The sequence below is a fragment of the Candida metapsilosis genome (genome assembly GCF_017655625.1).
Source record: "Candida metapsilosis strain BP57 chromosome Unknown scaffold3, whole genome shotgun sequence".
In the NCBI taxonomy this organism is placed as follows: domain Eukaryota; kingdom Fungi; phylum Ascomycota; class Pichiomycetes; order Serinales; family Debaryomycetaceae; genus Lodderomyces; species Lodderomyces metapsilosis.
Window position 1 is genome coordinate 532,509 of NW_027138161.1, and position 25,098 is coordinate 557,606.

The 25,098-nt window shown below is 38.3% G+C and overlaps 9 protein-coding genes across 9 annotated transcripts; 6 read left to right on the forward strand and 3 right to left on the reverse strand. All coding sequences in view use genetic code 12, as the record gives it.

Annotated features, from left to right (window-relative positions):
- Positions 1 to 1,358: 1,358 nt before the first annotated feature.
- On the forward strand, positions 1,359 to 5,294 carry I9W82_003039 (ATP-binding response regulator; the record flags this gene model as incomplete). The annotated part of the gene is made up of 1 exon (XM_067691961.1): positions 1,359 to 5,294. The coding sequence occupies one exon, from the start codon at positions 1,359 to 1,361 to the stop codon at positions 5,292 to 5,294; it is 3,936 nt and encodes a 1,311-aa protein (XP_067548388.1).
- Positions 5,295 to 5,383: 89 nt separating this feature from the next.
- Positions 5,384 to 8,131, reverse strand: ATG9 (autophagy protein; the record flags this gene model as incomplete). The annotated part of the gene is made up of 1 exon (XM_067691963.1): positions 5,384 to 8,131. One exon carries the CDS (start codon positions 8,129 to 8,131, stop codon positions 5,384 to 5,386), a length of 2,748 nt encoding a protein of 915 aa, XP_067548389.1.
- Positions 8,132 to 10,012: 1,881 nt separating this feature from the next.
- Positions 10,013 to 10,939, forward strand: TRY4 (Try4p; the record flags this gene model as incomplete). The annotated part of the gene is made up of 1 exon (XM_067691964.1): positions 10,013 to 10,939. The coding sequence occupies one exon, from the start codon at positions 10,013 to 10,015 to the stop codon at positions 10,937 to 10,939; it is 927 nt and encodes a 308-aa protein (XP_067548390.1).
- Positions 10,940 to 12,102: 1,163 nt separating this feature from the next.
- Positions 12,103 to 13,443, forward strand: I9W82_003042 (uncharacterized protein; the record flags this gene model as incomplete). The annotated part of the gene is made up of 1 exon (XM_067691965.1): positions 12,103 to 13,443. The coding sequence occupies one exon, from the start codon at positions 12,103 to 12,105 to the stop codon at positions 13,441 to 13,443; it is 1,341 nt and encodes a 446-aa protein (XP_067548391.1).
- A 36-nt stretch (positions 13,444 to 13,479) lies between these two features.
- On the forward strand, positions 13,480 to 14,790 carry CEM1 (fatty acid synthase; the record flags this gene model as incomplete). Its single annotated transcript, XM_067691966.1, has 1 exon — positions 13,480 to 14,790. One exon carries the CDS (start codon positions 13,480 to 13,482, stop codon positions 14,788 to 14,790), a length of 1,311 nt encoding a protein of 436 aa, XP_067548392.1.
- A 461-nt stretch (positions 14,791 to 15,251) lies between these two features.
- Positions 15,252 to 16,565, forward strand: I9W82_003044 (uncharacterized protein; the record flags this gene model as incomplete). Its single annotated transcript, XM_067691967.1, has 1 exon — positions 15,252 to 16,565. One exon carries the CDS (start codon positions 15,252 to 15,254, stop codon positions 16,563 to 16,565), a length of 1,314 nt encoding a protein of 437 aa, XP_067548393.1.
- A 34-nt stretch (positions 16,566 to 16,599) lies between these two features.
- I9W82_003045 (uncharacterized protein) lies at positions 16,600 to 18,807 on the reverse strand (the record flags this gene model as incomplete). The annotated part of the gene is made up of 1 exon (XM_067691968.1): positions 16,600 to 18,807. The coding sequence occupies one exon, from the start codon at positions 18,805 to 18,807 to the stop codon at positions 16,600 to 16,602; it is 2,208 nt and encodes a 735-aa protein (XP_067548394.1).
- Positions 18,808 to 19,327: 520 nt separating this feature from the next.
- On the forward strand, positions 19,328 to 20,602 carry MCA1 (Ca(2+)-dependent cysteine protease; the record flags this gene model as incomplete). The annotated part of the gene is made up of 1 exon (XM_067691969.1): positions 19,328 to 20,602. One exon carries the CDS (start codon positions 19,328 to 19,330, stop codon positions 20,600 to 20,602), a length of 1,275 nt encoding a protein of 424 aa, XP_067548395.1.
- A 99-nt stretch (positions 20,603 to 20,701) lies between these two features.
- Positions 20,702 to 21,256, reverse strand: RHB1 (putative GTPase; the record flags this gene model as incomplete). The annotated part of the gene is made up of 1 exon (XM_067691970.1): positions 20,702 to 21,256. One exon carries the CDS (start codon positions 21,254 to 21,256, stop codon positions 20,702 to 20,704), a length of 555 nt encoding a protein of 184 aa, XP_067548396.1.
- Between the last annotated feature and the right edge of the window lie 3,842 nt (positions 21,257 to 25,098).

Genomic DNA, 25,098 nt, shown 5'->3' on the forward strand with positions numbered 1-25,098 from the left:
TTGAGAACTAGTGGGTGCAGCTCTATTCTAATTTTTTTTTTTTTTTTTTATGTGTCTTTCTTCATTGTCGTGATGAGTGCGCCGCGGGATGAGGATGCGACATTACTGCGGGCTGCAAAATTTATGGCAAGCGAAAGTTGCAAACGCAAAACTTGGGAACCTCTATTGGATGCACTAGAAGCCGTCTTGTAAGCGTCCCTAATGGAATGTTCTTTTGATACCGCCAGAGTTAGTTGATGCTTATGCAACAAGTTTTTGCATCGAAACGGGATGAAATTATAGTGTATAGGAACCACTCTAAAGGCTGTTGGTTAAAAAGCGGTTATGAGATCTTATTGGACTTACAAACAGAGTCTGGTAACAATGTATTTGGATGACACCCATCGAAGGTGCACACTCCGAATTGGGATCCGATAGAAAAAGCATCGTCTACAACTAACTCGAAAATTCATCTCGTGTCTATAGTCGCCAAATTTGTCAAGCAAGAACCCAATATATAAAGTTGGCAAGTTTTATTCAGGTCCAGACACTCTGCTCTCCTCTCCAAAGCGTTTTTCTGTTATGTTGAAGAGAGTTTAATATCTATTAGGGCTCTAACTTACAGAGAGAGAGTTATAAAAAAAAAATGAGGTACTTGTATCTACTGGAAAGTGTTCCTACTTCTTTGTCCTCCACATTAAGAAAAGATTTTGATATGCACTTTCTAATCAGTTGCTACACGTCATTGTTTTCTGTTCTCTTTTTTTTTTGTTTTGCAACTCTTCTTTCATGTCGTATTTTCTATTGTGCTGTCATCTCGTACATTTATTTTCTTCTGCTTAATAATAATTATGTCGTAATATAGTACCTGCCTCAACTAGCATAAAGTTACTTTTTGGGACTAGATTAGGTTGCAAAAGTCATATCGATAAACCATTTGCAGCGTGTCCCATCAGATCGTGGCGTCTGCAGTATAAGTTTGACGAAAAACGCACCATTCTTTCTTATTGCGTCAAGCGAGGACGCACGCCTCAGGCTCTCTTCTAAATTTTTATTTCTTTTTTTTTTTTTGTTGTTTTTTCTGTCTTCTTGTTTTTCCATTCAAAAGTAACAGCCCCTTCATCAAACAGAGTCTGCAAAGAGGAAGCCTTACTGCTCTCTTCATTCAAAAAAGACACCACACCTTAACTACAACAACATCGCCATATTCTGCTTTACAGACGCCTCACAATATCTACTTCAAAGCTCTTCCAAAACGGTGGCTCTGCTTCCATTTCATTTTACAATTTCTACGGGTGGCTTCATCATTACGTTTTTGCTAGGATCCTTGTTTTCCTGAACTAACCAGCCAGGAATACACACGTGAACCACTTTATACAATGAAGAGGTTGAAGATTGGAATCAGAACCCAACTTATGGTTCTTGTCGGCTTTGGGTCCCTACTATCGCTTCTTATTCTTGGCCTTGTCACTGGTATTTACTTTAGCAATAATTTGAAAAGTCTACGATCAGAACGACTACAGCTTATATCACAACTCAAAGGCACTCAAGTAACTCAGGCTGTCAGCTACATTCAAGTAACCGTGTCATCACTAGCACAAGTTGACAGGGTACGAATACCGTTGTCTTCACTTCAACAGGGTAACTATCTGTCTAGTTTATTTCAAGAAGTGCAGTCACTTTTTGATCAATACACATTCACCGACCAATTTGCATCGGCTAGACTATACGATACACATTACAACATTGTCACCGAAACTACAGATCAAGGTGTTATAATTAATAAAGAAACCAAAGAGAGGCTATTTCCTATACCTTCAGGAGGCCCACTACCTTCATTAGTTGAGCACTATACGCACGGTAGCGAGCAATATTTCTATACTGGGCCATTGCCGAATAATACCCACAATACTGATGACCCTTATTTCCTTGGGCTTACAATGGCAGTTTACGATGAAGACACTTCTGATGACATAATTGGGTACCTTTCTGTTATATCGTCAGCATCTTCCATTGCTTCAGCTTTAAACTCGACTTCGAGTGACTATTGGACTACCGCAATCGAGCCAGTCTTTAGTGACAACTCGTCCGATTATGATGACGAAAAAAACCTAAGTTCAGTAGTAGGATTTACATCAGTTTTTCCAAATAACGGATCATACCTTGAACTGGATAAAATTTACAACATAAACAGCTCTGCATTAGTGGGAGCCGCGGCTAGATCAAACGCGACACAGGGTATCAAGAGGAATATAAGGTCAGTGACTGGTGTGAAAGTATCAGCGGCATATTACAACGTGCAATTCAGTAATTGGTTGTGGTTGATTGTGACGTCGCAAAAACAATCATCTTTTAATTCCCCCGTAACCAAAATGACGCACATCATCATTGGGGTTACTATCGGTGTAGGGTTTTTCATGTGCTTTGTTACATTTACCCTTGCAATTTGGTTCATACGACCTATAACAAGATTGAAGGAAGCCACTGAGTCAATCACTAGGTACAAAAAGGGAAAGAAGGGAGGTAAGAAGACAAGAGCAAATAATGATAACGATTCACAACAGGGCTCGAGTGATACATTGAATGACGAAAAATTGTCAAAGAGGGAAAGTTTTCATTCACTGTCAACAAACGGCTCGGAATCCGGTTATTCCAGTGGTATTCGGTTGCCCTCGAGGATCCCCAAATCCAAAATGCTATTCAAAGATGAACTTTCAGAGTTGTCTGAAACTTTTAACATTATGACAGAGGAATTGGAGAAGCAATACACGCATTTGGAAGATAGAGTCAAATTGAGGACAAAGGAGTTGGAGGCATCAAAAATCCAAGCCGAAGCAGCGAATGAGGCAAAGACAGTATTTATCGCCAATATTTCACACGAGTTGCGTACCCCATTGAATGGTATACTCGGTATGTCATCTATTGCAATGGAGGAAGATGATCAGGACAGAATGAAAGATTCCCTCAAGTTAATTTACAGATCTGGTGAACTTTTGCTTCATATTTTGACTGAATTGTTGACGTATTCCAAAAACACACTTAACAGATCGAAATTGGAAAAGTCTAATTTCCAAATTCTCGAAATTGTTTATCAAATTCATTCGATTTTTACCAAATTAGCATTGGATCAAAGAGTTCACTTTAAAATGTTGATTAAACCACAAATTTTTCGAAAATTAATCCTTTATGGGGATTCTAATAGAATTATTCAGATTATCATGAACTTAGTCTCCAATGCGTTGAAATTCACCCCGGTTGATGGATCGGTTAGTGTTTCATTCAAAATGATTGGTGAATATGATTACGAAAGATCAAAGAAGGATAATTTTGAACACGTATATATCCGCGACAACAAGGTTGATACAACATGTTCATCTAGGAGATCTTCGAAAGGAAGACACCATTTGACTCCTCCAATTGCTAGACCTGCTTCTCCAGTATCTACAGCAGCATCGCCTCAGCAAAAAGCACCAGTCTTGTCTCCAGTCTTTGAGTTTGATAGATCAGCTGATTATTTTAGCGAAAAGCCAGTATCAACAATTAGCCCTACAAATACCGATGTTGCACTTGGAACACAAACGAGCAATGGTGAGCTCACGGGCAAGGAACACCATAACACCAGTAGCGATAGAGCTACTACTCACGAATTTAACGACACTAACGAAATTAATAATGACCAGAATGTAAATGTCGTCGATGATGACATTCATTCTATAGCCACATTGGCAACAGTTCAATATGAAAACAAAATATATGAATCTCAATTCCACAACAAGCCACTTCCAATGACCCCAAACATAAGCCCAGACAGCTCATTGGAAAAAGTTCCTACGAGAAACAGCCGAGGTTCAGTCACAACAATTAACTACGATCAAGCGTATAAAGCCAACCCGATGTCATCATCAGGCGAGTACAAACCATATCCTTCCTTGGATAAACGATCCGAGTTTGATGCAAATATGTCTAATCACGAAATTGTCAAAGAAAATAAGGCCTTCAGGATCAGGAAAATGTACAAGCCTAAAACATGGGTTGTTCAAATTAAGGTAACAGACACAGGATCAGGTATTGAACCAGCGTTGCAAGAGAGAGTATTTGAACCATTTGTTCAAGGAGACCAAACTTTGAGTCGAAGCTATGGAGGAACAGGATTGGGTTTGAGTATATGTCGTCAATTATCCAAGATGATGAGAGGTTCTTTAACTTTGGACTCGAAAATTGGTGAAGGCTCAAGTTTTACGTTGACATTACCGTTGCCACAAACCGGTGAGATCATAGTTCCTCAAGAAGATTTGGAAATGTTTTGCAATGATGAGTTCAATCCTATGGCAAGGAGTAATAGGAAAGTTGCTTTTGAGGACGAGGCAATTGCTGTGAATGACGGTGATGCGAAAAGAGCTTCGGTGACCCCTGAGTCAACTGACAAAACTAACACCACTGGAGTATCAAGTCTAGGAAATGGTGAAATATCAGTTGAACCTTCAAGTGAAGCAACTGCAAAACATGATGATGTAAACGGACATGTTGATGACACTACATGTGATGAAAAGGATTCATCTTTGCTGCAACTAAATAGCAAGCCACTTCAACATTCTGTTAAGCCGACTAAATCTAAAAACAATTTGCTTAATTTGCTTGCAGAGAAACCACAATTGCTCCACCAAGGTTCGACTGGTACTGCCAATTCAGCCATGGAGAAGAAATCAATAGATTCAGACGAGCATCAAAGTAATGGTCAGGATGTTTCAGCTTCACAGGATGGCCCTGCTGGCCCCGACGGCAAAGCCAAAGGCAAAAACCCACTTCACAATCACCACCACCACCACCACCACCATCGTAGCAATTCGCACTTGTTCACTGATGAAGTGACGTCATTGAAGATTTTAGTTGCCGAAGACAACAAGGTGAACCAAGAAGTCATTAAACGAATGATGAGATTAGAAGGATTCACCAATTTGACAATGGCATGTAACGGAGCCGAAGCTATTGAATTTGTCAAACTGGCCGATGAAGCCAATGATCCATTTGCACTTATTTTCATGGATGTTCAAATGCCGAAAATTGATGGATTGTTGGCAACGAAGTTGATTCGACAGGATTTGCATTATGATCGTCCTATTATTGCCTTGACTGCATTTGCCGATGAGAGCAATGTTAAAGAATGCTTTAGTTGTGGAATGAATGGATTCTTATCAAAGCCAATCAAGAGGAATAACTTGCAACTGATTTTCAAAGAGTTTAAACTGCAGTTGTTGGAAAGTGCAAGGAAGCTTGAAGGTGGGGATCATGTGGATGAGGTGGCTGTTGAGGATTAAGCTGCTTTTTGTATAATTTATAGAGATAAAAATATAGAGAAATGATATCAATGTTTTCAAATGCTAATTTATATTAAATAAGAATGATGCTATACATTACGGCCAATATCTTGTTTATAAAACTGGTTCAACATCCCCAATACTCCACCTTTCCGTTTAGACTTGTTTCTTGCCACGTCATTATCCAAATCTTCATTGAGGTTGTTATAGTTGAGCTTGAAAATGGAATCAGCTGATTGATCGTCATCAAGGTATCCACTGTCATGACCCGCATGGCTAAACTCGAGAACGGAATCTTTGAATGGCTGCTGTTTCCTCTGGATAAGACCCTTTTTATTAGCAACTGCATCTTGATCATTGTAGTTGTCCATGAAATGGTAAAAGGATTTGGCCATTTTATCATCTCGTTGCAAGTTGTACATCTCGTCATCATCACTGAAGTCCGACCCCAGCGCATCTCCTGGCAAGGATGTAATTGAAGTATCTGGCTTTGGTCTAAGCTTACTTCTATTCTTCCTCTTTCGGCGTTTGCCATCAGCCAACATATTCTTATCCTTTTCTTCAAAGTTAAACATGGCAAAATAGCAAACATATCCCAACCCGTCAACATGAATACTATACTCCCTAAAGAAATCAATAATAGCTCCACTATTTTGTGATACTTTGAACCAGAGAATATATGGTGTCAAAATCAAACTTAGGATCTCATAAACGATAATGACAATTTTCAATGAATACAATTGACAAAATTCATTCTTCACTTGTATAGTGTGGAGTTTCTTTTTCCATGATCGAGGTAAATAATGGGTGAATTTCGAAACGTGTCGCAAATTGGCTTCAGGATCGTGTATTGTTCTTGTTGTCGAAAAATGTTGTTGATTATGTTCTGTTGGCGCATTGGCTACCGATGACGAAGTAGTTGAAGTGATTGCCCAAATTGTACCAAATATAGAAATATAAAACAAAGCTGTTTTTCCCTCAGTAATTTCAAACGACCAGAATGATTGCGATTCATTATCTAAAAAGAGACCTAAAACAACAAGCACGGCCAAGAATGCGCCACTAATAAAATTTATCAACTTCATACCATTTATGACGAGAAACCCCTTGGGGAACTGATCAATGTAGGTATTTGCAGGATTCATTGACAACTGCAACCTGTTTTGAAAAAAATGAGGCAATTCGTTAAACTCACGAAGTTTCCACTCAGCATAAGGTGTGTATTGTCTCAATCCAATAATTGAGCTTGGATTGGACTTGTACTCATTGAAATACTTGAAAAAGTACAACAAAACAAAGTATACCACAATGAAGGGACAAAGAATTACATTGATCATTGCTGCCAATTTGAATCTGGAAGTTAGCTCGCGTGCTAATTGATTCCGATTGTAGTCTTTTAAGATTGATCCATTGATTTGGCCCTGTTGATTGAACACAAAATTGTCAATACACAATTTCAAATTCCATTCCAATGTTTTTGTTAGTGATTGTTTTTGGTCCATGAACAACACCGATAAGTCCAATACATCTTTATTGATCAAGGCAATAGTGTAATTATCCCTTCTCATAATTCTATTAGCAATGTCATGAGCATCCAAACGTACTTTCGATGATAAATCGTTGATATAATGACTCTCCGTAGGGTACACAGGTGCTGTCAAACTATTGTAATCTTTTAGCAACATTAATCGTTCAACAATAGTCTTCCAGCTTATTGTCAGCAATTCTTCATCGCTAACATTTAATAAATAGCGATAAAAATTTTGCACCTCTTTCAACTTGTACGTAAAGTCAAAGTAAAGCTGTATTATGCGTAGTATAATGTATAGAGTAAATCCAAAAACAAGAAACTTGACCAAGAATGGGATACGCTGGGTAAAATCTTCAGCAATCAAGTCAGACAAAACATAGTGTATACCATCTCCATACTGTTCATGAAACAAAGAATAATCAATGCCCCATTTCAAAAAGATTGTAAATCCAATAATAAATATGAGAATCACCAAGTCCACAATTCGTGAAAGTACAATATTTAGTAGCCCTTTTCCTCGGTAGTAGTAATATATATCATTCAAAAACTCGTCCATGTTTGTGATGTTAGCCCACAAGTACAATGCTCGTTCCTTTGGAGGGATAACCAATCTATTGGCTCCCCTTGTTCTTGTCGGTTTATAATTAGTGTTTACGTATGGCTGCTGAGGAGGCTTCCTGTAAGACTTTGTTGAGTTATGAAGTGGTAGAATATGTTCTTGATCCATCGTGGCAACACCCGGTTGACGATTAGATGTTTCTGTGTGGACACTTTGCGATTGTTGTGCATTTCCCTCCTCCAGTGACAGTTGACGCAATTGATTCTTCTTGGTTACCTTGGCCCTGTTTGGCTTTGGCCGGACATACGAATCTGAACTTGATGATAGGTCAGAATCGGATTCTGAATCAAGCAAACTGTTTGAATTTGCAGCCACATTCAGCGCGTCTTGAAGATTGTCCATTGGAATCGCATTTGGAAGTAGCAGCTCCTCACCGTCATCAAGGTTCTCATGTAGAGGATCAGTCTTCGTGCCAGCTCGGATCTCGCTATTATGTTCAGCACTTAATGCTTGCCGTTGCTGTTGTTGCTCAAATGCATTATCAAACTCAGGATCATAGAACTGGTAGTTGTCGTGCAACTGATTATATATCGAGTTGAGGCCAAATATTCGTGATAGAAAAGTGTCTTGGTTTTCCACATTGAGCTGCTCTTGGTCATCAAAATTGTTGTTATGTGTGGCTGATTCATTAGCACTGTCTTGGCTATATATGCTATTGAATGCATTATTGTACGGGTTGGACGACATTATGCTAATAACATTTGACAGATCTGAAGGCGAATAGTGTAAACTAACTAAACACGGTTTTTATTAAAACCTGTGGCTGTTATCTTAGAGATGTGAGTGTGTGCGCGACGATGGTTGCCATTTTCGACCAAAGACGTTTTGTGTTGAAAATAGATCGTGTCGCAAAATATCTCTATGCGACAAGAAGCTTTCCAATTGTCAAGCTGGGCTCAAGAAACCTGTGACTCTGGAAGCAATAGGTCAAGTTTACATCGGTGGTGCTATTGAATTGATTGCTTTAAGTCAAAAGTGTGAGAGGAATAGCTTGCAAAACTTTGCAAGCCCCTAAAGCCAGCCGTATTAACACATTAGAATGTTTTACAACCATTGTTTTTCTACTCGGAACCAGACGCTCTAAACACTTGTTTAGGTCTTATTCTGTGAATCACCTACTCGAAAGACGTAATTTCTTAAGAAAACTGCAAAAAAAACACCGTTTGGGTAAGCCAGAGTAAATCCGTACTCAGGACAGGTGTCTCCAATGTTTGCCGTTTCTGAGTGCGTTTTAAAGAGTACCATACAAAGAGATCAAAGTATCACTAATACAGCTATCCTGATCATGCATAGAAGTCAGAGAAGGGATACAGTGTGCGTTGTCACACGAAATACAAGATTTCTTCCCCTCCTTCAATTCAAACGTACATTTAAAAAAAAAAGAAATAAAATAAAATAAAATAAAATAAAATAAAATAGAATCAATGAATAGTGTTTGTAAAGCAAACACTTTTATTCCAAATCAAACGGATTTCCACTCATCCATAGTCTATTTTACTTAGGGAAGGAAAAGAGGGGAGTTGAAAGTGAGAAAACTTTGTTACAGACTAAAGTTGGATAGAATTATTCATTGCCCCTCTCATACTAAAGAAACCCCAAGAGAAGTACCTATAAACAAGTAATCTATTCTCTGATAAACTCACTGGTGGCTACTTTAAAGGATCAATTGATGCTTGCTCCTTTCCTATATGTTGTAAATTAGTTCTGCTATGTAACAAAGTTTGGAGGAGTTCAATTTAAGGCGTCTTTAAAATGTCGGACTTTTGAAGAGATCGGAATTGTGTGAGTTTTTTTTTGTTCTTCACTCTTTTTTTTTTTCTTGTCTATTTTTATCCGTCTTACATTTCTTAAACAAGAATAGAAGGGAAAGAAATCATTAAATCTTGTGACAAAAGTATAGGCTACTGTTTACATGACTATTTCTATTTTATACGCTCCCATTTTGTTGTCTATTCCCCACTTTGCACGGCTCTCTTTGCCATTCCTGTGAAGATAATTTTTATTTCGGTTAACCCTACCTTACTGGTAAAGAAACAAGACTCCGAGCAGCCACCAGTATTTCTTCTTAACGGGTGTTCCTTTGTAACTACCCCTGTAGAACAATGCACCGTCTAAACTGGGGGAAAAGCCAAAACCACCACAAATCAATTTTTCAACATGTCTTTCTTTAGTTTCATTGTCGAATGATTTGTGAATTAATTTTTGGTAAATATCATATGGTAGCTCTACTTCCTTTCAGCCATGTCTAAATTTTTTTTCTTCTTCTTTACCTTCCCCACTTTATGGGGAAAAAGAAGAAAAATGTTTCTATATGCACTACTACTACTACTCACTAACAATTACTACTACTATACATATTATTATTTTTCAGTTATGATGTATATATAATCTCATTTATACCCCCCTCCACATTTTTCTTTTTACAAAAAAAGAATAGAATCAATCATATACTTTTCACCACCTTTATTACCACATATTCACTCTCACTGAACCTACGTATACTTACTAAACATATTCTCACTAAGTACAACCCTATATACAATACACTTTATTTCCCCCACCACCATAATGGCCTCATCTGCACCTACCTCGCCAATAATTGCAAACTTGTTATCTGTTGCAAGAAGCAGAAATACTCAAATACCAGATCTTAATAAGAATAGGTATCATCACCAAAACTCAACCACTGAAACGCAAAAGAACTTCACCGCGAATGATAATCACAACAACTATACAGCTTCACCTATACATGCCACCAGTTCAGATAACTCGACTAGCTCACTAGATTCCGCAACTTACACTACATCTGAAGAAGAGGATGGTGCAACACTACGAAACAGTGACACTGAACACAGTAACGACGAGGGGGACAAGTCCACCACAAATAAATCCAAAAAGGTGGACACAAAGAATTTTGGTTCTAAAACAGCTTCAGGCCATTCTCGTATATTCAATTGTAAATTATGTGAACGAGCATTTACCAGAGAAGAACATTTGACCAGGCATGTCCAATCAACTCATAACAAATTAAAGCCATTTGTATGTGGAATATGTTCAAGACCATTTTCAAGAAGAGATTTGTTACTTCGACATGCAAAGAATCTACACGATGGTAGTGAAAAGGCCATCAATAGGATACGGAGATCTTACAAAAACAAAAGGCTTGATGAGAAAGCCAACTCACAAGAGCGTGGTGACGTACAGAGTGCAGGACCTAGATTACTAGGTGGCCAAATGCGTGGCAGCACACTCCAAGGTATACACGGAACAAGTGGTGTTTCCGTGGGCGATGAAACTGATGTATCAGAAGAGGAAGAAGATGTTGAAGAAGGTCATATCTATTCAAATGGAAGAGCAATTTCCTCGCTGGTTAAAAATAACAAACGCCATAATGCAACACCCTCGGTGACTTCTTCTGATGGAATGGGCTCACCTATTGATGAATCACCTGAAACTAAACGATTGAAGATGTCAGTTAACATGTTAGTTAGTTAGTTAGTTAATATATATGTATTGATTGTGTATTTATGACGAAATGTATACTACTACGTATCAACGGAGCAAATGATACACCCTCTCTGTTTGTCACCCGGCTGTTTCCATATTCTTTTTCGTTGCACAAATAAATTGTTTTATTGTATTTTGCGCAACTGAAATTTGTAAATTTCTTTTTTTTTTTTGTTTTTCCTTATAATAATTTTTCGTTTCGGCGTTTCCCCACGGGGTTATAGAAAAAAGTGATAATATGCAGGATGGTTGTGGGTGGGGAAGGGACGGCCAAAGGAAAGAATAGTCAAAAATGTATACCGCACGATTTTTTGCACAAAGCACAAAGCACAACGTGCATATATACTCCTATTTAGATGGGAGCCATGAACCGTGTTCTATCTGATGTATCAAGAGTGGTGGTATAAAACCTGAATGAGGTGTGTGTGCACAAACGTTTGGATACACACACACTCTCTCTCTCGCTCGTCTAATCTCTATTACCGCTTTTCAAAAAGCCTTCTTCAACTCCGTTAAGCCGTCCTAAAAAGCCTATCCTGTTTAGTCTTGTCTATGAAGCTAGTATCCTTATCATCGAGATTCTCCAGAACCATAGAAACTCCTTCATTTTAGTGCGTTTTACAATTGAATCATGGCAAATGCAGGCGATTAAAAAAAGCTTGAATAAAGAGTGGGGCTTAGTTCGCGAATTTTCTTGTATCTATACAGATAGTCACGGTATTGTGTTGTACAATTTTAGCTGAACTAGAGTTTCGGAATGCTCTATATGGTCTGATTTACTTTTCGGACCCCGGTGCTCCTTTGCAAGATACTCGCTAACGGTTATCAACGGACTTGCAGTTTGATCGGAATTGTCGGTGTTTTTGGTAATCCGGGAGACATAATACGCATAATACGCATGAAACGCAAATCGTTATCCTTTTTCCTTTTAAGAGATAATGGCTTGTGGGGAGGATCGACAATTTCAACCAAGTGCCTCCTTTTAGTACCAACATCTAGGTGCCAATTTCACTTCTCTTTTATTTGCAAAAAGTCGGACTTTTGTGACTCGCCCAAGAGGCTACCGAAAATAAAACAGATCCGTTGGTAGCACGCACTGGAAAATTTCTAAGCTCCGATGCCATAGAAATCAACACTTTGTACAACAGCACATGATGAAACCGTTGTTCATCTACCCTATACCCGAGACATCTATATGGTATATCATAATAACTGATACTCTGAACCACTTCTATTTCGATTCAGAGGATGGCACATCGTATTGGCAATTGAGTGAATTAGTCGACAAATATGACATCAATTTAAGTCAGTTTCTTTCTCACGTTAATTATGACCAGTTAGGGCTATTATTTGCAAAATCAAGAGGTTTAAAAGTGAGAACGAATGAGGAAAAGGGAAAGAAAAGTCATCAGAAGAGCGGTAGTCCTACCAAAGAACCGACTCAAGGAGATACTGACGATGCAGCTGGTGAGGTCGAAATCTTGTATGAAAATGAATATGTCAATAAAGGTGGCAATGGAGAGACCACAGAGCCTAGTAATGAAACTGTTGAAGAGAAGCAGTCTTCCCCTGTAGGAATCGTAACAGGGTACTCCTCCAGTGAAGAAGAAGAAGAAGAAGAAGAAAAGGGAGAGGAGAAAGAGGGGATATTACTTGAATTGCAAAACGCGCCAACTAAAGTAGATAATGGAGTTGATGACATAGTTGCCAAAGTCCTAGATCAGCAAGATGTTGACGATGACCAATCGGACAATGAAAGCCAAGTATCCCTTGACTTGTCACTTGATGATGAGTCAGAGGAGAAAACGCTGGCCACAATCGAATTTGAAAAGATGTTGAATGAATACTCCTCCCAGATTTCATCGTTTGAAAGTTGGGATATAATTGAAGATCAACTAGTGAAAGAGTTTATAAAGTACCCCATATATCATTCCATTGGTTCGAGAAGAGAAAAAGCTGACATTTTTCAAAACTGGCTAGACAACAGAGAAGTTGAGGAAGATGGTGCTGTCTCTACGGACCTGGAGGGCGCAAAGTTGTTCCCAACAGCAAAGATACAGTTTCTCTCCCTACTACAAAACCACAGAGATCAAGTGAAAACAGCATTCTATCAAGAATTTTATGTACTGCATTACAAAGATATTAACGAAATTGATCTACCGAAATCATCCAAAGAAGAAGTCTATCGCAGTTACAAGACATTCATTCTAGATTTTGCAAAATTCGAAAAGAACTTCAAGAAATCGGCAGAGTACCAGAAAGGAGTCAATGTTAAGGTAATGAAGCTAGAAGGATACCTTTCCTCACAAGGTGACTTTCCATCAGGATCATTCACCATTGACCCTGAATTGTCCTGTTTTGACAATTGGATCCAACTACTAAATCAATTTTTCAAACACGAGCCGAAAATCCCTGAAGCGGAAATTAATTTTCTCGTCGGTGACGAAAAGAGATTAAATAGTTATATAGCCAAACTCAAATCACCAGAGTAAATCACTACTTCCTTCCAATATACATACGCGCCTAAGATGACTAGAGTAGTGGTAACAGGAGCAGGAATGATCTCACCACTCGGTGTAGGTCTCAAGCAGAATTGGACAAAGCTCATCGCCAGTGAATCAGGATTGGTTTCAACATCACAATTTCCCAATTATGTAAAAGAAGGATGGGATCAAATTCCAGCTAAAGTCGTAGGTGTGGTACCTACAGGCTCACTCACTGAAGGTAAATGGGATCCCAAAGATCATTTTCCCCCAGACGAAATCAAACGATTAGCGAAATTTAGTCAATATGGTATCGCATGCAGTCAAGAAGCCCTCAAGGATGCGCAATTAGATCCGTCGACATTAGAGGACCCCAAGTCGATAGGAGTTGCCGTGGGAAGTGGAATTGGCTCCATACAAGACGTGTATGACATCACAACTGCTTTCAATGCAGGTGGGTACCGAAGAGTTCAACCATTGTTTATCCCCAAATTATTGAACAATATGGCAGCAGGGAATATTTCAATCAAATTTGGATTGAAAGGTCCAGTGCACTCTGTGTCAACTGCCTGCGCTACAGGCTTACAAGCTATTGGTGATGCATACAATTTTATCAAAATGAATTATGCTGACGTTATGGTTTGTGGTGGATCAGAATCTTCAATACATCCCATAGCATTGGCTGGTTTTGCTAGAGCAAGATCATTGGTGACTGATTTTAATGATGAGCCAACTAAAGCAAGTAGGCCTTTTGATAGAGATAGAAATGGATTTGTTTTAAGTGAAGGATGTGGAATTGTTGTGTTGGAAAGTTTGGATCATGCATTGAAACGAGGCGTTACTCGTGATCAAATTTACGGAGAAGTTTTAGGCTATGGGATCTCAGGAGATGCCCATCACATTACTGCGCCACAAGACGACGGAGAAGGAGCTTATAATGCCATGTCGCAAGCATTGTCTCGAGCACAAGTTGATCCACAAAATGTGAAATACGTAAATGCCCATGCAACATCAACCGTAATTGGAGACCGAGCCGAAAATAATGCGTTGTATCGTTTATTTTCTCCACTGACATTAGTCTCATCCACAAAGGGGTCAATAGGTCATTTACAAGGAGCTGCTGGTGCGGTAGAATCTATATTTACGATACAAGCTATCAAGACGGGTCAAATTCCACCAACGTTAAACTTGGATAACCCAGGTGGGAAATCGGGTGATGAAGCAGAGAAATTTTCCAAGTTTGATTACGTTGCCAACAAGGCGAAATTAGATGTTGATGTTGATTATGCTATGTGTAACTCATTTGGTTTTGGTGGGATAAACAGTAGTTTATTGATTGGGAAATACAAAGATTAATGAGGGAGATGATACGTAAGTGTGTGTATTATCAATGTAGATTTTTGAAACTGTGTTTGTGGTGTCGGCTGGTGTAGTTTCCGACCCGATATATGGCTTTCCTTAGATATCGTTTGCATCACGTGCACATTTTTGTGGCTACGCAATTACGTAATTGTTCGCAATACTTTGGAACGGGTGCAAAAGAAGAAGAGCCACAGTTTGAGCTTAATAATTTTCAAGCGTTATTCGCTATTATATCGGCTCGCCGGTTAGATATGTGCTGTGGCTTATCTTTGCATTATCTCAGCACGGTTTACACTAAGCACGCAGGATGACAGGTCGGTGAATTGTGCCTAAATTAAAACACCAAAAAAATTGCTACCCCTTTCTGGTTGTGGAGAAGTTATTTATATTGGTCTACTTCTCAATCAATCACATTCATCAACTCCAGCTTCATCATCATAGCATTGCTACTTATCATGTCATCAACTAAAGTTCAAGAAGTGTCCCGCAAGAGATTGGCCTCACCGGTTTACGAGACAGCACATTTTCCCAGTGCAAAAAGGTCAAGGACGGTGACAACTACAAGAGAAGAAAAGGAGAGAGAGCCATTGAATAAGAAACACAAGTCAGAAAGGGTCACCACAGTCGAGCTTAATGACTCCAAATCCACAATTGTATCACAAATTTCATTCAACCAGCGTCATCAATCAATTCTTTCGATTACACATTTCAAAGAGCCTTTAAAGCTTCAATCGGAATACCCAATACCAGAAATATCACCATATGAAATACTAGTTCAGAATAAAGCGATTGGGTTGAACCCTATTGATTGGAAGGGGAAAAAATATGGGTTTGGAATCTACCATTTCCCATGGATCAATGGCCGTGAATCGAGTGGTGACATTGTGAAAATTGGTTCCAAAGTTGACACAACCTCCAAAGAACCTTTGTCTTTGGGAGATCGAGTAATTGTTAGCTCAACTAGCTATAGGGACAATCGTACTTCAACATTCCAACATTTTACAGCAATTGACTCACGTCTAGTTTGGAAACTACCACGTCATTTCACTTATGAAGATGGAGCTACTATTGGTGTTGGGTTGGTTACTGCGGGAATTCTATTTTACAATTCATTTGCATTTGGATTGACGGCAACACCAAAGCAACATAAAGGCACGTTATTGATCTGGGGCGGGTCTACCATTGTTGGAATTTATGTTGCTCAGTTGGCGAAATTGCATGGGTTGACAGTTATTTCCATTGCTGGTGATAAACATGCCCAGTATTTGAAACTGTTGGGAGTTGATCATGTCATTGATCGATTTGGTACTGATGAGGAGATTGAGACCAAAGTGGAGGAGTTGTCACCCAATGGGATTGATTATGGTATTGATTGTGTATCGAAGGAGACTGCCATTAAAGTATTGAATATACTTGATGCAAATAGTAGTAAATTGCACAAGGCGGCCAATTCCAAGTCAAGTACGGAAGTGCAGGATTCAGTGAAGGCTTCTTCTCCTTTATTTGCTGGCGTCGTTGGTGTTCCCAAAGAAGATCAAGTTCCTCAACTGGTGATTTTGAAACCAGTGGTGATTAAACGCTTCCATGAAGATTTAGAGTTCGGCGCCAAGTTCATCAACGTCACCACAAAATTTCTCTCACATTCACAAATTAAGCCAGCTAGGTATAAGCAATACAATGGTGGGCTTGAGATTATAGAAGATGCGTTGAATGATTTAGAGAAGATTGGTGCCAATGGGGAGAAATATGTTGTCAGCATTAAAGATTGAGAATTTATATAGAGTTTTACAGATAGCCCTATATTCAATTAGTCCTATGTCTTTGCTCTTCGCCATCTCTCTCCTCGTCATCTTCATCGCCAATTTCAAACTCTTCGTCAATATTCTTTCCAAACTCATTCAATTCCATCCCCATCTCCATATCTTCAGTTTCACCTCTAGCCACAGTAGTATACTTCGCTTCATTGTAGCCGGGGGTCATCTTTACTAATTTCTTGAACCCACTGGTGACTTTAGTCACAAACAATTTCCTATTTCTAGCTCCCAACATTAGCCATGCAACAAAGCTCAACAATACGGCAAAAATTATAAATCCATACCATCTGTGGGGCTCAATATTCCAGGCTGATTCATGATCGGTTTCCTCTTTAGTCTCATAGTCGAAATAATGTAATGTGTCAACATCCAATTTCACATACCCTGGTCTGGGCACAATTCCACCTTGCTCAGCACCATATTGATAAATATTTGGAGACGAACTGTGATAGAATCCTGGTCGTTTGAGTTGGGTAGCTGAATTTTCATCATTTGATAACTTTTTCGTATAGTTATTGTAAGCTTGGATATATTCATCATTAGCGTAAAGCACTGCTCTTCCTAATGCCCATGAAAATGAAGATCCACTCAATTGCTCAACTAGCTGTAACGTTTCAAATCCTTTGTTACTATTAGCAACACTATCTATTCCAAACCTAGGAAACCCAAGTCCCAAATGTAGAAAGTTAAGAATCCATGAAGATTTGAAACATAATGTGGACAACTCCTCCTCACTTAACTGATCTTTGTAATCCTTTTTCGAATTTAGCTCCAAAATACTCGACCATGACTTTGAACACACTTTTTGCGTCTTGCTGAAAATCTTTTTATAATCATATGTGTTTTTCTGATCTTTCAACTCAGCTCGAGCTGTTTTATCATCATCATCTTGCTGTGATAATAGATCTTCAATTGCATCCCAGTACCCACTAACACCTATGAAGTGATTAACATCAAAATCGAATGATGGGATCAACTCATTTAATAAACATGTACTAACTTCATCACCCTCACTGAACTGTTTACAATTTGTCTTTGGGCCACCTCCACCATGCGTCGAGTTTTGCAAAACAGGAAATATTTCGTTCAAGCATTTTTCAAAGTCCGATTCTCCAATGAAATCATATGAACGATCGTTGACGTAATCGGAAGTGGTATACCCTTTTGGAATACAAGGGTCGCTTATGGGTGACTTTGACAAACCCCAATAATGGTATTGGTCTTCCTTGTCATCAGAAGCAATAAGTGTTTTCATATACTTACTTCTTGCTTGATACATTCCAAACCCTAAGAACGAATCAGAGTAAACATTATACTCAACCTGTTGAGGGGCTTGGTAGCCATGGTCAGGGTCTTTAATTGTTGGCACTTGGCGTAGGTCTAAATGGTACAAGTTGTTCTGATGTTCTTCAATTTCTGTAGTGTTGGGTTGAAAAACAACTTGCGTTGATGCTCCTCCCATGTCCAACAAGCCATAAGTCGTGTGGTTTTTCCCATGTTGATGAGAAGATGGATCATCAAATGCACCAATCAAGGTATTTATCGATAGCCATCCGTATATCCCTTCATAATCACCATCAATTACATTCACATGAGACGCACAATCTGGGATGAAAAAATCCGATTTGTTTTCGAAAAACAGACAAATTTCATTCAATATTTGTTGCTGCTCTGTAGGCAGTAGTAGTCTCATCCCGGCTGTAGCATGTAGAAAAATAGGGGTACGGTAATGGTGAGCTTTAGGTACAATTTTGCTAGCTCGGGATAACAATTTTGACAAATGGTGTTTACCAATCTTGTGAGGGGCCCTGTTGAAGGAGGAGATACCAGGGGTTATTTTCTTGTGCCATTTCTTCTTTGATTTAATTTTGGGATATAACACCTTCGTTTTGTCCTTAGAAATGTCTTCTTCATTGTCACTATCTTCGTCGTCTGTCTCTGAATCCTCGTCCTCCGAATGAAGTTTCCTTATTTTCAATTGCTTCAACAGCTGGAGATCAACATGCCTCTCCAATGCCATACTTGGATTTAGCCAGTTGTATACATGTACTCTTGAGCCCTTTGACCCAGCGTCTATAATGACAATATAATCGTAAGGTATTCCATTTTTTGATACTTCGGGACCGGCCTTCAATGGCTTCTTTTTCGATCCTTCATTCTTCTTCTTCTTTCGTGGGGAGAGAATATGCTTATCCATTATTCTTGAGTGCTGGTACGCGATACCTGTTATTCAGGATTGTATCTCTGTCTATATGATTAGTTGTTTTTTTTAAAAAAAAAGGGATCTGATAATCACGATATCTCGGAAGTAAAAAAAAAGAAAATAAAGGAAAATGAAAATTGAAGCGTCTCTCCTTTAGTAAAAGCTTGTGTGTGTTTTCCCGACGCATTGAATGAATTATGCATCTTTGAGGGGAGAGTTTCGGCATGTTTCTAGAATAAGAGCAAGTTTTCGTTCAATCAGTTAGATTGTGTATTGAACTACATAATCACCGATTGCTTAAACCTACGGCAGTGGCAATAACTGTTGAATGCATTCTGTTGTACATTGATTATGTGTTGCAGAAGTCAAAGGTAGTGCAAGTCGGTCCTATTTTTTTTCTTTCATTCTTCCATTTACGACTTTTATTTGATTTCCAAAAATAACTTGAAATTCGATTAACCCGCTTTCAAATTCTTCTTTTTACAGGTCTATTTAGAAAATCTAGCAGAGTGATATGTTTCCAGGTCAAGGCAGACACACATATGGTGGACAACAAGCGCCACAGGGGTATGCGCCCCCCTCAGGTCCTCCACCAGGCCAATATAATAACTACGGACCTCCATCTGGTCCACCTCCAGGACAATACAATAACTATGGCCCCCCATCAGGATCTCCAACTGGTCAGCAATATGGTGGTTATAATAGACAAGCACCGTCCGCACCGCAACAGCAAGGTTACGATTCTCGTGCTCAGCCAGGTGCAAATGGAGAGCCTGATTACGGACATCAATATGGTTCGGGAAATTATTCTCAGCCACCTTCCAATCAGCAGTCATTTGGCGTGCAAAACTACAACTATCAATATTCCATGTGTAATGGTCGTAAAAAGGCATTGCTAGTGGGGATCAATTACTATGGAACTCAAAATCAATTGAATGGTTGCATCAATGATGCCAATAATGTTGAACAATTTTTACTTCGTCATGGATTCAGTGAGGATAACATTGTCAAACTTTCAGACGATCAACGTTCTCAACGTGCTATTCCAACTAGACAAAACATGTTGGATGCAATGCAATGGTTGGTCAAAGACGCTAGGCCTAACGATTCACTTTTCTTCCATTTTTCTGGTCATGGTGGACAAACTGAAGATCAACCTGATCAGTATGGGAACTATGATGAAGATGATGGGTATGATGAGGTTATTTACCCATTGGATTTCCAAACCAATGGGTTTATCGTTGATGATCTTTTACATGATATATTGGTCAAGACATTACCACCAGGGTGCAGAATGACTGCAATATTTGACTGTTGTCACTCTGGTTCCGCTTTGGATTTACCATACATGTATTCAACCAAGGGTGTATTAAAAGAGCCAAATGTTATGGCTGAGGCAGGTCAAGGGTTGTTACAAGCTGGTATGTCATACCTTAGTGGGGATAGAGTAGATATGGTTAAAGGGTTAGGATCAGCAGTCAAGAGTTTTATGAATAAGGGAAGAGCATCTAAAGCCAATGAGTATAGTAAACAAACCAAAACGGCTCCATGTGATGCTATATCTTTTAGTGGATGTAAAGATGATCAAACAAGTGCAGATGCCAAAGAAGGTGGACAATCAACGGGTGCAATGAGTTATGCGTTCCTCACTGTAATGAATCAAAATCCTAATCAATCGTATTTGAGTTTGTTGCAAAATATGAGACAAATTTTGCAAGCAAAGTATAGTCAGAAGCCACAGTTGACGGCATCTCATCCTATTGATTGTAACTTGCAGTTTATCTTTTGATGGAGAGGAGTAGGGGGGAGGGGGGAGTTTGATTTTTTAGATTAGAATGGATAGAGTTACTTACTCTTATCCACATGCCAATCCATTGTAGTTTAAACTCTATATAATTACACATTTGTCTTCCTTCTTCACCACTGGTGGATTCTGTATCCTTTCAATCCTATCAATCAACCCTTCAAACGCCTCCTTTATATGATAATTCTCCTTTACTGAAGTCTCCAAAAACTGACATTTAAACTTGCGAGCAAGCTCAGCACCTTCATGCTGTTCAACCTGCCTCTGATGCGTTAGATCACGTTTATTACCAATTAAAATCATGGGTATATTTTCATTGCCAATTGAATTTAGTATCTTATCTCTAATAAATTCAACCAATTCAAATGATTGTCGTGATGTGACTGAATACACAAGTAAATAACCATGCACTCCCACAAGATGTTTTTCATTCATCATACTATACTCATCTTGACCTGCTGTATCCAACACTTCAATAGCGTATTCTTGGTTCTTGTAAGTGATACTCTTGCTAAATTGGTTCTCAATGGTGGGGTAATAACTTTCAACAAAATGGTCTTCAACATAACGTACAGTCATTGATGATTTTCCAACTGCACGAGATCCCACAACTGCTAACTTACGAGTTTTGACCGACATAATGGATTTTTAATGAGTTGTGTGTATGGATGCTAAAGGAACTGAGGTGATATTTACTATTCAGATGGCTGATGTGAACTTGATGGACTCTGATGTATAATATTTTCGACAAGAGTATTTGAATGAACTGCTCTTCTTTTATGAGTTTTGGTTGATTTGAATAAAGTGAAATTTCGTCTGAAACTGCTTTTGAATGAGGTTTGCTTTTTTTTTTCCTCTGGCGCTACTTTTTTTCAAAAAAGAAAAAATTAATTTAATTTTGTTTTTCTGTCTGTTGTGTTATGTTAAGTAGTACTATGTGTCCCTTATCAAAAAGGCGAAGTGCAATGACGGAGTTTGGGCAGAGCTCTTTTTTTTTTGTTTTATTGTTTTGGATTGGAGATCTTTTTTTAATTTTTTAATCCTTATCGTTGGAATTTGACAAATTATATTTTAAACCGAAGCGATTTATAATAAAAGGAAGAGGGAAACAAGAAAGGGAAAAAGGTTCCGCCTGGTACCAATTTTCTTGATTCGGCATTTTACAAAGGCTGCAACAGACAAAAAAAAAAAAAAAAAATTAAAAATATAAAAAAAATTTCTCAAAAGGTCGTCTGATAAGAAAAATGACAGATAACTGGCTGTGGAGTCGTTGCAGCAAACAGTTTACATCCACCTGAAGTGACGAAATGTCCAGCGCTAGAGACTCATCAGCTAGTAGAATCTCTTTTTCCTTGAAGCTACAGAATATCGTTGCGGTGTCGAATGCCGTAGAGAAATCTTAATAAAAAAAAAAAAAAAAAAGAAATTAAAATTAAAATTAAAACACAGCGGCGTCGGCTTTCAATAAACCTTAATATGCAATCTTTCTCAAATGTTGAAAGGAAATTGTTTTATCTAAGGGACTTAGGGGAGCAGAGGTTTAACTCACCACTCGTTGACCTCTTCCATTGGCAAACTGTTTTGACTTTACTACATTTATTCCAAGTTCAATCTGTCTCCGCTTGTCCTGTTGCAGAGTCGCTTAAATTTTTCCCTTTTTCTTTTTTGTTAAAGGTCACACTACTTTTATGATCTTCGCCGAACTTTATTCATTTAAAGCGCGCTTCGCTTCCCTTTTTGCCTATTTTTGCAACCTGAAATTTCTACTGGGCACGACAGCTGTACTAAGCGAGTTTTAAAACCAAACTACGCTTAAAACATCTTTCGATTAAAAAAGCTTAATATATTTCGGAAATCACAACATCTTGATGTTACTGAAAGTGAAAATAATTTGCTTTCTAAGACTAAATAGATAGAGCGGCAGCAGACCTAAAATAAGATTTAATTTGGAGTTTTGGAGTTGCTCACTGTGGCAGAGAATGGTTTGAAGCTCTGCTAAATCTCTCTAACCTACTGTCTTTTGTATATCAATCTGCAATTCGCTTGTATGATGTCACTGTGGATAAGGCTATTCTCCTGCACGAATGGTTAACAAATAATGTTCTCTCTTAATGTTGCGAATATTGCATCGACACATTGGCAGGTATAAGAGAGGTTTGGATCATTGTTCATGTTCACACGTTCTCTTCTCTTCTGAGACCTATTGTAAATCTGTTGGGAAAAAGAAATTAAAAGTGATTTAGATGAAGCAAGAACTACAAGGATCGTACACATTCAGTGATCACCAAACCGTAGATCTTGAAAAGTTCATACCTCTTCGACCAAACTCAAACACACTTGCAGTACCCAGTATTCCTTTTCCACCTTTCACAAGCCCCCGGAAGTAAACAGCTGATAATTCCCACAAACGTTCCTTGGGCCTAAATTTTTGAAACTTTGATAAAACTCAACATAAAAATCAAAATAAAAAAGAATAAACTGGGGACAGCAAAAAATTGGATGGTTGCAATTGACAATTAAACAAGAAGCATAATGCCTCAAAGCTGGATTTATGTTCATCCGAGATGCATATGCATGGTGACAACATACACCAGCCTCACCTAACTTGGATCAACCGTAGATCAAGGCGGGCCAAGGGTTATGAACCACGCATAAAATGCAAAATGCAAAATGCAAAAAAGAAAAGAAAAAAAGTGATAAACTAGATGTCGCTTATGATACAATGCATGTTGGATTCTAGTTCGGTTATTCTTGCTAACACGTAATTGGTCGGAAATGTCCAAGCACGTCAACGTCATGATGCGGGAAAAGAAAAGTTTTCGGTATATTCCATGAGAACAATCACCATTCCAATTTGAAACATATGAATAATAAGGAAGCAAAGAATATGCGTCTCTGGGACTTGCTACGTTACATTACAACAGCCAAAGGAGAGAGAAGCAAGCCACGCTGTAGAATATGCCAAAGGCATTGCGTCAATGCAGTAACATTTTTGTTAGTTAGTATTATTGATTTTTCTTATTTTTTTACCTCCGCTGCATCAATGTTGAAGATGTGGAGTTCGATCTTTCTCTCACTTCGCACTGTTAACTTATGATCACCTTTCCCCCACACGGAATAGAACAAAAAGCGGAATTTTCCTCCCATTGTTTTTAAGGAATCTCCTTTGTTATCAAAAACAATAGAGAGCGGCGTCTCCCCCAAATTTCGGAAATGCAATAGAGGTTTAGGAACGCTGCGTTTCATAGCAAACTTTGATTAACCACTGTGCTATATCGGCGGCTAATTTTAGATTTAGCAAACGTTTGTCAGCAGAAACAATGTGGTGCGGATATATTGTTGGGTCATTATAAGAATTAAAACCGTACCCAACTTTTTAAATTGGCCATGAGGTAAAAAGTGTACAAAAAAGATGCACCAGTAATTGAAACAATGTTTATTGTTTCCTGATTCTTGTGGTGATCACCACAAGTGTCTAACGTCACCAAAGATTAAGTTCTCTCTCCCGCCCCTGACCATCAATTTCATTCATTTACGAAAAAAAAAAAAAAGAATAAAACAGAAAGCTATAGTAGAAAGTGTAGCCCTTTAGCTGTTCTTCTTCTCGGAGTTTAGATTACAGGCGCATTTCTTTCGCTCTTCATTAAGAGTCTTTCGGTAATCGTACGAGAACTGACACGGTTTTGGGCAAGTGCAAGCATACAGATCTCACCAGAATGTTTGTCGACGCCTCCAATTTAAGTACGACTATTGTTCTCAAATGAGCAAATTAGCATCATTAGAGAATGACGGATTGTTGAGTTTTTTTGAAAGCTAGTACACGCCTTTATTAACGTCAATTCTTGACACAAATTGCAATAATGACTTGTTCTTTTTTTATTATTTTCTTTTTTATTGCTCTGTATGGAAGATTGTTATAGTTTTATTTTTTTTTAGCTTTAGCACGCATTATAATAATAATAGTAATACTAAGAGAGACTTTATTATGTGGTTATTGTTTTGTAATTCGTTTAATATTTGAATTATAAACAAAGCAAAAATTACCCAATATGGGAACTAAACTCCTCGATTTCATCTACACAACAAAAGGAAAACAGGGACAAAAAGTACAACCGCTTGAATTCCAAGCACACATATATATGAATAAAAAACAAACATCTGATTACTGGGAAACTGGTCTCTCCTCTTGTGTTATGTGTCATTATTTGTGTATGTTGAGTTGTACTATGCAACATAAGAGCATAAAAAATAAAAAATAAAAATTAAAAATAAAATAAAATAAAAAGTTAGGGATAAACACTTTTTCAATTTACGAACTTTTTCTTTCTGTTTTCTGCTCCTTTGCTCAACCCTATTACGTCAAATATTATTTCTTGCTTTTGAACAGTTTTAGCTTCATTATTATTATATCTCTTCTACGTGTTATAATATTTGTCTTTGACAGCAAGGTAGTAGCCTTTTTTTTTCTGCATTTTTAGAGT